General features: G+C 45.9%; 1 protein-coding gene across 3 annotated transcripts in view; it reads right to left on the minus strand.

Annotated features, from left to right (window-relative positions):
• Gycalpha99B (guanylate cyclase 1 soluble subunit alpha 2) overlaps nucleotides 1-15,956 on the minus strand; it is a 198,036-nt gene that overhangs the window by 51,631 nt on the left and 130,449 nt on the right. For all 3 annotated transcript variants that reach the window (XM_089566075.1, XM_089566076.1, XM_089566074.1), the window contains exons 3-4: nucleotides 6,975-7,045; nucleotides 4,101-4,249 (exon numbers count right to left, since the gene is read on the minus strand). In XM_089566075.1, the coding sequence (XP_089422201.1) occupies nucleotides 4,101-4,249; nucleotides 6,975-7,045 (220 nt within the window). The remainder of the gene's footprint in view (nucleotides 1-4,100; nucleotides 4,250-6,974; nucleotides 7,046-15,956) is intronic.

The following is a 15,956-nucleotide window of genomic DNA, read 5'->3' on the forward strand; positions in this document are numbered from 1 at the left end:
TGTACTACCAGTTTCTAATGACAAAGGAGTTCATTTCAAAGATAATAGCGCTGTTGTAAGCCATAAAAAGAGCAAGAAGTGAAAGGTAGGTGTAGCACCACCGGCTGTCTCTGCGAGTACACTACGGTGAGTGCAGATGATAGTTCTTGTCGAAAAGAACAAAGAAAAAGACAACAAAGGGTTGCGCCCAGGAATATTAAGGTAACTGACGCACAGTTGCCGCTAGTGCACTTTAACCGGCTTAATAATAAGAAAGAAAAACTGAACTCGCAAAATAAAGTGAAAAAAAAAAACACACGACACCTGAAATTTCCAACAATTTCATGAATTTTAATTGATCGACGGGAGACATATTATGGTGCCGGACAAACATCAACTCAGTCACGAAAGGGCCCCCTGTAAGATGTTTCTTTGTGCAAGAACCTTACAGAGTTGACCCTTAGTGTCCCCTTCACACTGCATGTAGTCAAGTCTACAAATGAACGAGCTAACTGAGATTTTCATCGCTACGAAGACACACGCACGAAAGAGGACAACACTGTCTTTCTTGTGTGCGTCTTTGCTGCGCTGAAAATAGCGGTTATATGTCTGAAAACCAACTAGCTACACAGTTAACTCTCGTAGAGCTAACTGAGGTTCATGGCTGGGAGAAGGAAACTTGTTGCTTTAAGCATGACATGGTGTGCTCTGTCAAGCTGAAGTACAAAAAACAAAAGTATTCATTCAAAGCTGAAAGTAGGAAAAAAACGCGAGAAAAGTTCTGGAAATCGTCACCGTTATTTTATATTCACAGAAATGAAGAAGCAAATTCTGCCGAATTATTTCCTGGTGTCCTAGCATCACGCTCACCAAATATAAAAAGTTCAGCTGAATATGAACAGAGCAAAACTTACTGAAATGTAAAACTTCAGAATGTACCGTTTTGACCCCCCTCCCCTAGGGGAAAATGAGACAGTGCTCGAGGTAAGATGAGGCGCCCTTCCAAAATGTCTCCATTATTCATACTTCCGATGAATGCACACGAAGTTGGCTCGATGCACATCCATGCAATCTTTGCGGGTTTGTTCTAATGAAACACATTGCACTAACACCCAACCTAGCGACCTATCGTTGTTTTGTTTCATGCCCCTTTATGGTCGACATAGTTCTACCGCCGAGCTGTGCGTGCAGCCTGGCTACGCGATGTTTTTGAATTTACCACCTTCATCGCAAATTTTCTGTTTTATTGTATCAGTTGTTCCTCTTTCGCTCAACGGCGTTGAATGGGCATGCAATTTTGTTCGATTTTCAGCGCGTGAACTCGGGTTTCTTAAAGGAATGCTGAAGAGTTTTTCGAATTCATTAAAATGCTCACGTATGGATGTGGGAACTCTATAAATCACAGGGGTGAAATTTTTTTACAGATTCATAACTTAGGAGCGACGTAATCGCCGTTTAAAATTACGCTGCAGCTCCGCCCCCCGCGGTCCGCCGAGCGCTGCTGATGACCCTGACGATGCGAGCCAAAACCGGAAACCGCGGAGTTGTGACGTAAACACTGGTGATCCGTCGCTTCAGAGCCTCCGCGGCCGGGCTTGTTTCTGCGTGCGTGCCATCATAAGCTGCTTCGAGCTGCCTTGTGTTTCTTTATTTGTGCGTATTTATGTTTGTGGTGACGTACAGAAAGGTGTGCAGCATCGAATGAAGCGGTGGACCCATCACGCTGGCGTTCTGCGCAGCCCTCAGCTGCACGAACATCCGCGGCCGCGACGATGTGGTCTTTCATTATTTCCCTTAAAAAAAGAAGCTCTCCGCGAAGTGAGTCGCTGCTGTGAAGCGAAGGGATCTCAAGCCGTCAAAGGCAACAGTGCTATGCTCTGGCCACTTTCGTGATTAGAATTATCACCAGAGCCTGTCGGCAATGCATTCACTGGGCCTGTCAACAGTCAGCTCGACTGAAACCCGGTGCAATACCGTCTGTTTTCTGATAATTTCATCAATTTCTTGGCAGCACCAGCAGTCTTCTTCATTCCCCTCTGGAATGCAGCGGACGGAGGAACACCTGTTTTGGAAGTAGAGTGTTTACAATGACATCACTCAACTGCCAGGAATACATTTCTAATAACGCATGTAGTCGTAAAGAATTGCCGACTGCCGCATGGCTTCATACATTAATAATAATATTATATAATTGTGCGCCACGTGTGCTACAGCCAGCCTTGCGATTCATCCTGCTCGGTTGCAGCACGAGTCCACCTAGTTAGTGAAAAAATCTCTTGCCGCTAGATCTGAACAACAAGCACGATAAAGGCGGCGCAAACGGATGAAAGTATTCTTACAAGGACTTGTAGCATGAACCAACTCGCCTAAACAAGGATTTTAATTTACTGCTAGCTCCCATCTTGGCACGAAAAACGGAAGGCGCATGTTTGTCACCTAGACGAGTTTTGTCGCAAAGTGCTGCGCACTTGTATGTTATGAATCGAGCCGGCATGCAGCGACCATGAAGTGGTGCAAGCATAAAATTTGCGTGCAAAAAGAGCCTGATAATTTATTGCTCATGCCAATGATCTTTGTGGATTACAAGCAGATTTGCGGCAGCACTGACAAGCGGCAAGACAAAAAATGCCGACGATCGCATCCCGCTTACATTGTATTAGGAAAATTACGTCGGGCAGTGCTATACTGGATTTGCTCGCCTCAAAATTCATCCATTGTATCTCTGAATGTAGTTTGGCAAGAAAAGTATACTTACCAAAGCCATTTCCAACACGTGGAGATGCTGACACTTCGCTTTCGTTCGAGTCAAAATCACGGCTTGCGCCAGCATCGTTTCTTTCTTGGAGAGGTTTGCTCTTTGCAATCGGTTCTAACATGTAGGGGATGACGCCAAGATACTACGGGTAATCTTCGATGCGTTCCATCGTCGCATAAGAAGCAAAATAACAACTTCGAACCGCCGAGCGCCGCGGTTCATGTGCAGCGGCGGCGGCCGAGCCGACCGAGCCAGCGCCATTGTTGACGTCACGAGGCGCCCAACCAATCATAGGCGGCAACGAGGCGCGCGAGCTCACCCGAGGCTGCTGCTGCACTTCTCGCCCAAATAAAATAGGTTTGCGCTTTCCTCTGCCTAATTTCGACGAGAAATTCGAATTCCGAGGGTGGAAAACTGTAAAGTGCATCTCTCCACTCAATTTTTCTGGGAAACCTTTCAGCATCCCTTTAATGCGACTGCAGCCTGCAGGCCGAACAGAGCTCGCTTCATTGTCAGAATGTTTGGTTTGGTTCACGGGGTTCAACGTCCCAGAGCGACTCACGCTATGACAGACGCCGTAGTGGAAAGCTCCGGAAATTGTCAAAATGTGTTGCACTAGCAGCTGTTCATGCCTACCAGACGTGTGACGCTGAAGTACGCGAGACTCTTTATGCGTTGTCTGCTTTTTTATTTATTCATTTTCTTTACTGTTTTGTGGTGGCCGAATTCAGGAGCACCAAAACGCTTGTTGGCACCAGCGCTGCCTGCGGCTCTCCAGTGCTTTCTACATGCATCTTGCGCGGTAGTCGACGTTCAGCCTTTTCTTTTTTGTACGCTCGGACTATACTAGAGAGCTGGATAACACGGGTAGAGCTTCAGAGCAAGCAGTGAAACCAATGCATTTATTTTAGTCACACCAGAACATCACAACGTCGTTCTTTGCCCCTTTGTAGCTTACTGCTAAATTATATTTATCTTAATTACCCAAGGAGAAGAAAATTTAAAATTTATAAGAGGCCAATAACAAGTTGTAACAACTTCCGTTTCGCGCTTCTTCGACCGCTTTCACGTTCACCAAGGCTCCCTTCTAAATTTTTTGCCGATCTCAAAAGGGGCCAGTCTGGTCAATCTTGAATTCAATTGTAGTGGAGATGCGACGGGCTATACCGCATAAATGTCAGGTTAATGTGATGGCTCACTGAAAGCTTAGGAGGCGCTAAGCGACAAAGTGTTGTGTTTTGCACCATGTCGCGCTTTGCCTCGCTCTTCCCTACACAATGTTTCCTCAAAGGCGAGGACTATCGGACAGATACAAGGCGCAAAATTTTGTGTCCGTAGATAGACGGGAAAAGAGAAGCCTGCTTACCCGTAATGGTTGCCACCTCTTGGGAAATCCGGAGAAGAAACTGCTGGTGGGCGTCTCCGTTTTCGGCGCTGTCTACGCTGTCCTCATCGCGCAGCTCTTCGTGCAGCAGCGCCGCCTCGCGGGTGTTCAGGCCGTCGTCCATCGTCCGCCTGTGCCACAGAGCGCGCAGCTGCGGTAAGCTCGCCTTTGTCGTTCATAGCTGCAAATATGATTTAAAACAATGTAGCATTCGCTGACAATGACCGCAAGGATTAACCACGTCTGTGTATTTCTGTCTTCGACGCAGAATGTGCACCTTAATGAAATTTGACATCGTCAGGACATCATGACTTCCCTTCCCCTTTTTCTTCTCCTCTCTCCCCTTCTCCAGAGTGGAGTAGCAGGCGAGATGTGTGTTCCTGCGGCCGACCTCTCTTCCCTTCTTTTCATTAAGGGATCTCCTCGTGGAAAACGAAAGAAGAACCTATGAATGCAGATGTGTGTTCGCTAGATTCCTATTGTCAAAAGAAAAAGCCACAGCTTTGCAGGAGAACCCTGTTTTTCTCTGAACTCTCATTCTTGGCTCGGTGCTGTTACATGATGCACGCGCAATGCGTCGTCCTAAAAAAAAATGGAGGAAACGTTTCGCCTGCGTAAAGCACAGTCTGTAACAGCAATATTTATCACGGCATATAGAGTCAACGTGGCATATATTTGCATCTTTGCTTTGGCACCTCACACTCGTTATTTTAAAGAATTTCAGCAGCAACAATACGAAGACAGGCTGTAGCGTGCGCATTTGCTGTGAATTTCTTTTTTTTTTTCACACAAAAGCTTCGGTCCGGTGTGACAGAGCTCGGACTTGCAATGTTCTCGAATAAATGCAATCCCGGGACACAAGCAGCTAAGCCTGGAAATTCCGTTCTTCGCTCTTTGTTGTTGCGCGAAAAACGCGTCGAAGATTCTCTTTGGAAGGAATCTGACTTCCGATTAATTACACACAGCGTAATTGCAAACCAACGTTAATTAAACTTTTACGACAAAAGATTCTGTGTCCGATTTTTCGTTTCGTTTTAACGACAGCTGTCAAGGAACGCAGGTTCAGGGAACTGTGCATCCGGCATTCGATTTTGCGGCCGGGCCAGCCGTATCGGAAATACAGAAAAAAAAAGTGTGTGTGTGGGGAGGGGGAGGGGGGGGAGAGGCGAAGGCCCCCGTTTTAGTTCTCAGCGAAGCAGCTGCCCCTGTTTTTGAACGTTTGAGGCTGCGCGTGTGTGATCATCAACGCAGGGCCGCGTGTTTATACCATGGCCAGTGTTTCGAGCGCATCGGGACAGCCGAGCACAAAACGCTATTTTTGCAACTGCCGCCACAGTAAAACGCGAAATCACCGCCACTCGGTTCCTTCTTGATGTATGAATACGAATGATAGTGCACTGATAGTGTTGCTAGTGCAGGTGAAGCCTACTCCATATTATCCAATAGTAGTCCCTCGTTCAAGGAGTTTAGTTTACACTTAGGTAACGTCAGTAACGTAAAACCTACCATTCTGCGTTCGTTTTTCAGGCAGATAGCGATACGACATTTACCTTAATCAGCTTTAAAACAATTTGATTTAGTAGACATTGTTTGCTGTGGGCGAAAATCTGCTGCCTCAGTTAATGTCCTTGAAGGAAGTGTGAAATATTATTGCGAAAGCATTATATATCCCATCAGCACAAAAGCCGGTGTCCGCCGCCGTCCACGGCACGAAATTCGCATGATGTGAGAACGCCGGTGTACGAGGTCACAACACATATAAGATCACATGTGTAACCATGAATGACGAAATGTCACGTGTGAGAGTCATGAGTCTGTGATTCTGCAATGTAGCATGACTGAGAACTTTACAAGTAACGCAATGTAGGGTATATTGCATTTTTACAAGGTATGCATAGTCATTCCTTGTAGTCATAGTCATGACTCCTTACCCATATTCAATCTGCAGCGTAGTCTGACTCAGCACTTTAATGCTCTCGCATTAGCACACGTAAACAATCGTAAATGTCTCTGCAGAATTTTCTCAAGCTAATCGAAAGCAGCTATAGCCTCTTGCAGACTGCAACCCATGCAGAACTCAGCAATGGTAGACGCAAAATGGCTGCTCAGATAATACTAGTGAAGTATCAACTCGAAAAAAGTTTACAAGTAGCGGATTTTGAGCCTGCATGGAATCCGGAAAATTGTTTCCACCAGAAAGCAACCCATTGTCGCTCATTAAGCCCTTAAGAGCTTATTAAGCCCTTCTGAAAAATGCGCTTACCGCTAACTCAGTGTAGTCTTGCAACGTTTACTCATTTTGTACCGTAATTCAAAGCCACGCACGCCAAAGAACGCCGCTGTTTCCATGCGCAGGCTGCTATCTTTATTCAAATGTCTTCGACTCGGAGATGGCGTTGGCTGCTGCAAAACGCGTTACTGGGCGCCTTGCGAACCACAATATCGCATGGAGCGTAGTATAAGCCTAGCCAGGAAGAATGAAATTGAAAATTGGTTTTCGAGGAAAGGAAATAGCGCAGTAATTGTCTCAAATAACTCGGTGGACACCGGAACCGCGACCGCGCCGTAAGGGAAGGTAGGAAGGTGGGAGTGAAAGAAGAAAGAGGGAAAGAGAGGCCGCAGTAGGAGGCTTCGGAATAATTCCTACCATCCGGAGATCTTCAACGTACACTTACATCCCACAGCACATGGGTGCCTTTTTGCGTTTCGCTTCCTAACCAGGTGCAGTGCATTTTTTCAGACTATCTCCTCGGTGATAGACAAAACTATGATGGGCGCTCTGCTGTAGGCACAGGCAAGTTGTACGAAAAGAAAAGGATAAAGTGGAAACGTACATGAACTTCTTTGAATACTCACACAAGGTCATCCCACAAGGAGGGGTCTTTATCGGATACCACTTGTCGTAGAGCCTTGACGACTGCTGATGGCTGCAAACAAAGGAATAAATGACAACAGATGTATATAAATGACTTCTTACTTTCAGACAAGTTTTGGGGAAAAATAAAAGAAAGAGAAAGGGTGAAGAAAGGAAGGTGCTGAGGTTAACTGGAAGAAGACTCCGGAAGATAAAAACAGAGAAGAGGATTGAAAGAATAGAATCGAAGTGAAGAAAAAGTAGGACGTCTTGTATTGATGTCAACATATCGAGCAGGCATGACGTCATCAAGAAGCAGAACAATGCCCAGCATACTTTCAGGGATGAAGGTTTCCGTGGCCACGGTCAAGAAACACAGTCGTACCTTCTTATAACGACCGCAAATATAACAAACGATCGCTTATTGCGAACGAGTGTTATGCGTCAAAATATGCATTAGGATAACGGCAATTCGTCTCAGATACAAAGAACTGTGGCCGCACCACTGTGGGCGCGAGATAACGGCGACGTCGAAAGCGAAGCTAAAGCGCAAGGTCGTGGATCAACAAACGGCAGCGATGTGAGAAGATTTAATGCCTTGTTGACCACGCTGGATGCATGGTATGCGTCCTCTGTTCAGCCGGCTCTACCTTTTATGTTCATGTTGTTCTCCTAAAAAGATCTGGCAGGAAAGTAAAGGCTGAGGCATTAAAGGTTTGCGAACAGATCAATTTGACAGGACTTCATAAGTCAGTTAAAGCAGCGAATGAGCAGGGGCTGAACGTTTTCTTTTCTGCGAAGACACACAAAGAGGGCATGCCTCTCAGAGCTATTGTATCAGAGAAAGAAGCCTGGCAAGGCCTGGTGTCAAAATACCTACTAGAGCACCTTAGCCAACTAGACGTAGAAGACCCTTTTCGAGTGCGCAACTCAAAAGATGTGATAGAATTTTTGGCAGCGCAAGGTGGTGCTTCAGGAGCTAATTTCGCGTTTTCAGTTGATGTTGAGGAGCTATTCTATTCCATACCACAAAAAGAGTTGTTAGATGCTGTAAGAGAGCGGATTGAAAGCTGGGGGGCTGTGAAGTTTCAGAATAGTAGCGGGGTTTCGGTAAATGACTTTATAGCCTTAGTTAAGTGTTACCTCTCATCCACTTACATTTGTTTTGATGACCGATTGTTTGTGCAAAAAGATGGCATTTGCATAGGGTCTTGCATAGCCCCGATTCTTAGTGAAATCTTTTTAGGACAGTTTGACAAGCGCGTTGCAGCGTGCATTGAAGACGAAAAGCGTGTTGTTAAGTGTTTTAGGTACGTGGATGACTTTATTGTGTTTATGCATGTTAACAACGAGAGCGACAAACCACAGGGTGTAAAAAGTGTTTTAGAGATTTTCGGTGATTGTTCTGGCAAGCTGAGGTTCACGCATGAAGTTCCAGTGGACGGGTGCCTCCAGTTCCTCGAGCTAAGTTTGTTCTTTGGCACTGGGCACATCTGTTGGTCGTACCAGCCTCGCACAAAAAAAGAAATTTTAGCGTATAATTCGGCCCATTCTAAATTGGTAAAACGGGGGATTGCAAAAAATTGCCTGCGGGGTGCTCTCGAGAAGTCCTGCCAGCATAAGATTGAGGACAGCTTGCAAGCGCAAGTGCACCGGTTGAAGAAGGCCGGTTTCCCTAACGACACCGTGATGGCTGTGGCGGAAGGCCTCTTGAAGGAAGTCAGGGCAGGTGGCCGCCCTGGCGTGGCCGCCGGAGAAAGTGCCAAAAGGCTCAGGCGTACGGCTATACCGTACGTGCACCAGCTTTCGCACCGGCTGAGGAAAGTTGGAGGGAAGTGCGGTGTGGACGTCATGTTCACCGCCCCCGAAAAGCTGGTGCGCATGTGCAAAGCCGTCAATGAGAAGAGGAAACCGGTATGCACCATAAAACACGTGTGCAAGTTCGTTCCGTGCACCGCTGGCATTGTATACCGCATTCCCCTCTCATGCGGTAGATGCTACGTGGGACAGTCTGGACGCTGCCTAAATGAACGGCTACGAGAGCATCGCACGCTGGTGGATTCATTGGCGGGGGGCAGCCATTTGGCTACGCATTGTAAGCGGTGCGGGTGCGTGCCGGCGTTTGATGCCACGTGTGTGCTTGGTAGGGGAGGCACAAGGTTAGGTCGCGAGATTTGTGAGGCTTATCACATTATGAGGGAAGGTGACAAGTGTGTAAGCACGACGTCACTTGCCCTGACCAGGAAAGAAACCATGTATCTGCGAAACAGTTTGCCACTTCTTGATTAGTTTTTTGTAACTCAGTGTGCGCATGTGCCACTGTAGTGTTTTAAGTACATGTTTGGTGTAGTAAACCTTTAGTTGATGTTTAGCGCACGTCCTGTCTCCTTCTTTGTCTTTGTCCTAGTTTTATGCGCTAGTCTTTTAATTAACTATGTCAAACCAACTAGCCCAGCTTTCCGCCTTGACTACCAGCTTTACAGTGCCTTGCAGACATCAAACACCCCAACAAAAACATAGGCGGTAACGCACTATATAGTAAAAAAATAAGTCTAGAGACACTGGGGTTTCCGCTGAACTAAGCAAAGGCAAAATAACCAAAGTAAATGCAGCGCCCACAGCTTTTTCTTCCGCCTTCAGGCGCGTAATACCAGCCTTTGTGCCACATGTCAATCCGTAAAGCGCTGAAGGGAACGTGCTTTACCCGAACCTAATCCTTGAGGTGCCATTTCGACCCATGGAAATACAAAAAAAAAAAAATAAACCTCTCTTTTTAATATAAGGCTTAAATACTGAAGCCGCTGAATTATACACCGCAACCGGTGCCGGCTGTCCATAATGTCAGCGGTGCGTTAAAATAAAAACAAGTGGAAAATAAACTAATCATATTTAAAAACCCTAGGTGAACTTTTAATCGCCAATGGATCCGGTTCCTTGTACTTGTTTTTCTCTTCGTTTAAATTTGCTCTGTGCGCACATAGCGTATTTAAAACGGTTGTGCAGCATTGTTCGTTTTATTTTTCTGAAGACAACTTGTCACTAGCGCGTTTGTCTCGAAACCAACCTGTAATAATGCTCAGATTCCTAGGCCATAATTTCTTGCTGAAACTTTGGAATAACAAAACCAATATGAATGCCACAATATTTTGGACAGGGCAACCTCTTGACAGCGCCGCCTTAACCAAGATTGTCTGCTTGACATTGTGTTCGAGGTGGACAGTAACTAACCTTTCTTTGTCGTAAGATATTGTTCATGCTGCACTTGTTTCTTGTAAACCTCCTTATTGTATTTATAAATGCTTCAAATTTGTAGCTAATTTCAGAGTGAAGCCATTGTCCATGAGCTCTCTTCTAAATACATTAACTCAGTATATTTCGTACATGAATGAAAAGGTTTGACACAATCAAAAAACACGAGACTGGTGCAGGGGTCTGTTTTTACATATGCTTCGAACACGCAGGGGAAGTGAGTGCTCCCTCGAACAACAAGAGCAGAGGGTGGGCTCCTTCACTATTTTAAATGACGCAATAGCGCAGACACTCTGCCATGATGATATACTTTCATCCTAATTAAGCATCATCAACACTCGGCAATTAATGGATGCAGCTGATGCGGATCTCTGCTAGTACACCACATGTAGGCGTCATCGTAGATATATTAACGAAAATTAGAAATTAACAAATTAATTATAATTTGCACATAAGTTGAGGCTTATAACCAGCAGGAATATATCGCGTAGTGGACGAATACACCGTGATGCACAAATCAAATAATCGATGCGTTGAATATTATCTAGACTCAGAAGACGCTGAAGACTTTTAATTTTGTCCGCAAGGGTTTAAGCTTCGAGAAAAAAATACAGAGGTTATCCATGTGATCAACAGCCTTGGTGCATTTTTTAAAGAATACATTTTGCTTATGCCCCGAAACCTGGAAAGTATTTTACAATCGCCAGAGAGTACAGCACATCCTGTCGACAATATTTTACTCTCTGCGGGCAGTTCAATAAGTTCAGCAAGTGCACCGGCGGACAACATTCACAGTGCGAAAAAAAAAAAATCGATTTCTTTATTCGCGCTGACCGAGAGAACCGACAAGGGGCATGCACAATGGCTGGCGATCGGGTGAAGCTTTGTATTGTCGCATGAAGTAAAACCCTATCCCCCCCCCCCCCCCCCTTTTTCTTTTAAGCAATCAAGTGTAGGCAACAGCCACGGATTTCAGCATGTGAATGGTACAACCACGAGTTAGAACACAATAACGAAAACTATTGAAAGCAAACTAACAGCTGCCAAATATTCGACTCTATCTCCATTTGTCCAGCGTCCGGAGGGAAAGCCCGTTTCTATTCTCTTCGGGCGGCGACCGCCTCCTGCCCAAGCCCAACAGCACATTGCCAGCGAACTAAGAGCGGCGTTCCGCGCTCGGCACTTCGACGCATTCGTGCCGTGCCCGCCGCGATGTCATCTGTGGCGCCGCCCCGCGGGCAAATCACGAGCACGCCCGGAATGCAACACGGCGCAAGCACGTAGCCATGCCAGCTCTACTCTCTGCCGACGCGTGTAGCGCTTCGCAGCCTGCAGGAATCCGGCTTGGGGCTGAAGCGCCTCGCAAGCGCACGATCAATTCTCGCCGAAGTGTGGGGACGAAGGATGGAAAGGGGGAGAGCCTTGACTGAATGGAAACCGTGCAGGAGACGAAGGAGACACGTTGTGGATAGAAAGAGAGACTCCAGGCAAAGTCAGAGTGTGTTCTGTGTCTTAGTGCCTTCGTCGGAGGAGAGGGGGACAGTAGCGGAAGTGAACGAAGCTAGCTGCTTCGAGAAACTAGAGAAATGCACGAGGAATTCTCAACCCTTTTTTCCCACCTCCTACTTTCCACCGGAATGCCGCTTCGGCGTTCAGTCTTGATTTTAAGTGTCGAGCAGCCTCTTAGTCAACCTGTCTCAACTTCCCCTCGCTGTATTTCAGCTGATTCCTTTCTCATCTCAACACCCTGGTAAACGAAGGCGAAACTATGTGCTGCTGGTAGAAGTTCGCTCTAAAAGTGCGCTAGAATTACAGGTCGAAGCGGAGGAATGGACGAAGGCACAAGTCCCACAGTGAGAAAGAAGGAGAAAGTAACGCAAAGAACGAAGGTAGTGGGATGGGGAATTAGGACACACGATCTCCGATGACTAGAACAAAAAAAAGAAACAAGCGTAGGAAAGCAATAGAAAACAAAGAAAACAAACAAGCACGTTCTTCAAGTTGCTGTGGTTTGCGCTCCAAACTGTTGCCCACGTCGCTGCGAAAGGGGAAAGGTGCTGAAGTGTTTCTGCTCTGGAAAAGTGGTGACCCAGCTGGAAAAGCGATCTCCAGTCTCAGCTCCTTGCGGCTTCTTTTTCCCTAACCTTTCTTTCCAGGCATTTTTTCCCTCGTATAATCTGGAAGACTGCAGACGTGTAGGTGAAATAAACACTTTCTTCTCTTTTTTGTTGCGCGTTTTTTTCCCGAGATTATGTTTCTCTCAGAGAAATGTCGGAATTATTCTAAGAGTTACGTTCTAAAATACCGCCCGTTCCCTCAAGACGGCAAAAGAGTACATCTGGCCTCCTCCCACAAGCATTGATGTCATAGGCCACCGATATTTCCGCCACATAAAATATTGTTCCTTATTTACGCTCCTTGAGATCACCAAGCAGAAAAGATTGATACTTTAGCGTCTACCCGCCGCGTTCTCAACGGGCGCCTCTAACTCTCCCAGCTTGAATACCGAACACTGGAACCCTGCTATCAATAAAACATCGGCTGCTCTCGCATACTTTCCAGCGAAGTTTTGAGCTATCGACGCGTTTTCTTACATCGAGCCAGCAGCGTTCCAAGATATAAGCGCAGGCTGTTTGGTAAGAATAAGAGGTACACAAAGTGAAGTACCCTAAGGGAAAAAAAAGAAACAATGTGGAATGAAGTTCTCTTATACTGGGATCTCCGCGTGAAAATGGAGGGCTTGAAGTGGGGTCACGGTGTGCCTCCCTAAATGGACCCGGCGCACACAGTAAAAACAAGCTACGCGCACGTGCGCCAAATGCGAATGAGGTAGGCGCGAAAAGGAAAGCTGGTCCAGATGTGCGTCCATCTTCCGCGCACTCGCAAACGCGACGCTGCGCATCGCGCCAAGAAAACGCAGGTCGATGGAAGAAGACGGCTTCGGCCGACTCCGAGGTCCATCCCGTGCAGTTGCGTCGCCCAGTTTATATGCCTGTGCGTCGTCTCAGTGTGCGCCGATCCAGCCGCTCTCCAAACTCAGCTTTTACTTTCACGACTTGCTTTTTTTTTCGGTAAGTGTTTGGGTCCTCCCGCCATTGAATCGCGAGCATCGATAGCTGAGTAAAAACTACAGACAATGTTTTTTTTTTGTATTCGAATCAGTGTGAAAGCATGGATTTGTGCTGCATAGGAGACGACCATGAGCGCGCGGTGCCGCGGAACGGAGCGCTCGCGCTAGGCCAGCTGCGAACAGACGAAGGAACAGGCAACGTACGATTTTGGGTTGGTACCCATCCGATTAGTGCTTACGCACTAGAAACGCACTGCCAACCGGATGATGATCCTCTTTTTGTCACAGTAAGTAGCTGTATGTATATACGGAGCAAAAGACGCGTTAACTGTCAACGTATAGGCCATTTTGTCTAAGACGAAAAGAAACGTTAAAATGCACTTGCTTTCGTAGCGAACCCAAAGCCTCTGTACCATGCTTTTCAGTCACCACGTAAATACCTTTATTTTTTAAACAACGATAATTTAGTGCAGACAATTTTACTTCCCTTAGAAACAATAGAAACGCATGGCATGATTATGATAAAAAAAAATGTGGTGTGCCAAGAACATCAATAAACAGCGCATGTCCAAAAATGTAGCAGTGTTTCGAACATCCTCTTTTTTCGCACATGGAGCTAAGCGCACAAAGATATATGCCCTAAACGGGGGTGGGCAGTACTGCCGCTCGAGCGCGCTGAGCAGAAGCTGCTGTTACAAATAGTTGGGCCCGAGGGAGCACCCAACAACAAATGTTTCCTGTCAAGTGCTGCAACTTGAAAACAGGCGCCCATGTCGTAGACATACTAGTATGATATGGTAAGCTAAGGTATGTAATGATGTCGTATGCTATCATGTGGTGCGGTATGGTGCGGTATGGTATGGTATGGTATGGTATGGTATGGTATGGTATGGTATGGTATGGTATGGTATGGTATGGTATGGTATGGTATGGTATGGTATGGTATGGTGTGGTATGGTATGGTATGGTATGGTATGGTATGGTATGGTATGGTATGGTATGGTATGGTATGGTATGGTATGGTATGGTATGGTATGATATCGTGTGGCATGACATGGTCTGTGGGGTTCGACGTCTCGAAGTTGAACATGGGTTAAGTGGAGTGGCATAATGAAAGGTTCCGGATTAATTTAGACCCCCTGGGGTTCTTTATGTGCACTGATATCGCTGATCTAAATGCGGTCGGGATTCGGTCCCACGACTCCGGCTCTACAGCTGGAAGTCAGAGTCAAAGAGGCGGGTACATACACACTTTTGGGAGCGTACGCGCACGCGTATATACTGTTACTAAGATTACAAAGTTACAAACCGAGTGTTAAAAAGGCAGCGTCATCAGAAGTTACTTTTCACGTGCTCTCTATAACTTTCTCAGTCCTTTAAGTAATGAACTGCGCCCGGCGGCCGCCGACAACAGTAAACTACGGTAGCTTTATTCTTGTAAGATCTACCGACAATCCTCAAGATCTCAGACCAAATACGATAATATATGACTATGAATATATGACTCCACCCGCAAGAGGCAGAGAAAGAACCTGCAAGACATCGTTCTGTTTGTTTACTGCGGCGAACGCAAAATTTTAAACGCTGTTTGTCATCAAAGAACGCCTCAGTGTCATATTTCTCTACGCAAGCAAACGCATGAACATCAGCCTCTCTTGAATGAATTCCCCAAAAGTGCACATCACCTACAGCTTATCTGCTTAACCTAACGTGCTGAGAGAAGAGCTTCTCTAGCACATCTAGCACATATGCTCAAATGAAATCTACAGAAGCGCAAACACTCTTCAAGCTCAAGTGACTCGAAGGCAAAATCCGCCACAGCATTTCGTCGAAGCCTGAGTGGTCGACATCAGTTTCGTCCACCAATTCTTCATCTTTATAATTGGCTTAAAATGTACGCCAACACGTCATTCAGAAGGACATTATTTGTTCTAAATTGGGTTGTAACGTAGAGTATGCCCGACACTCTTTTTCTCCTAATGGTACCCTAAATATTTCTCGTGCCTTTACGCTCCACCTTTTCATAATAAATCTGTATTATCTAAACCTACTCTAGATTTCTTTCAAAACATTTTTTACTTACCTAACTAAAACCTTTTTTTTTTCTCCTACATCTACTTGGGTGGGCGGTCAGGTGTGCTACTACTTTTAATGGAGAAAAACAGTATCATCTTTTTCTCTATTTTTGAAACGAACCTAGCGCGGGTGTTATTTTCACGCCAAGGCAGAAATGCATTAATCTTTTGGCGAAATATTTTGTGTGTATAGCTGCAAGTAGAAAAGCGCTGGTACCACTGGCACTACGAAAGCTTGCTCGGTTCCTCATAAAGATGATGACTGCGACTTTTACGGTGCCATTGCGCCCCGTCGTGCCAGCCGTAAAACTGCCGCGATAAAAATAATGCATTTTTTAGTTAACGATTGTTTGCGAGCGCGCCATGCGAATTCTGCTTTTGTTGCGATCCGAAAGTACACGGCGGCGCGTCCGATCGTAAATCTAATGCACCAGGAAAAAACCCCGCAGGGAACAGTTCTGCCAAGAAAATTCGCTCGCTGTTTTCTCGCTTTCTTTTTTTTTATACTGAGCTTCTTTTTTTTTTTTAATTTTGCCGCTGCTTCCAATGGCTACAGCACTGAGTTGTAAAAATTTATAAAACAAAATAAA

Source organism: Amblyomma mixtum, chromosome 1 (assembly GCF_055824585.1).
Source record: "Amblyomma mixtum isolate Tamu chromosome 1, ASM5582458v1, whole genome shotgun sequence".
NCBI classification, from domain to species: domain Eukaryota; kingdom Metazoa; phylum Arthropoda; class Arachnida; order Ixodida; family Ixodidae; genus Amblyomma; species Amblyomma mixtum.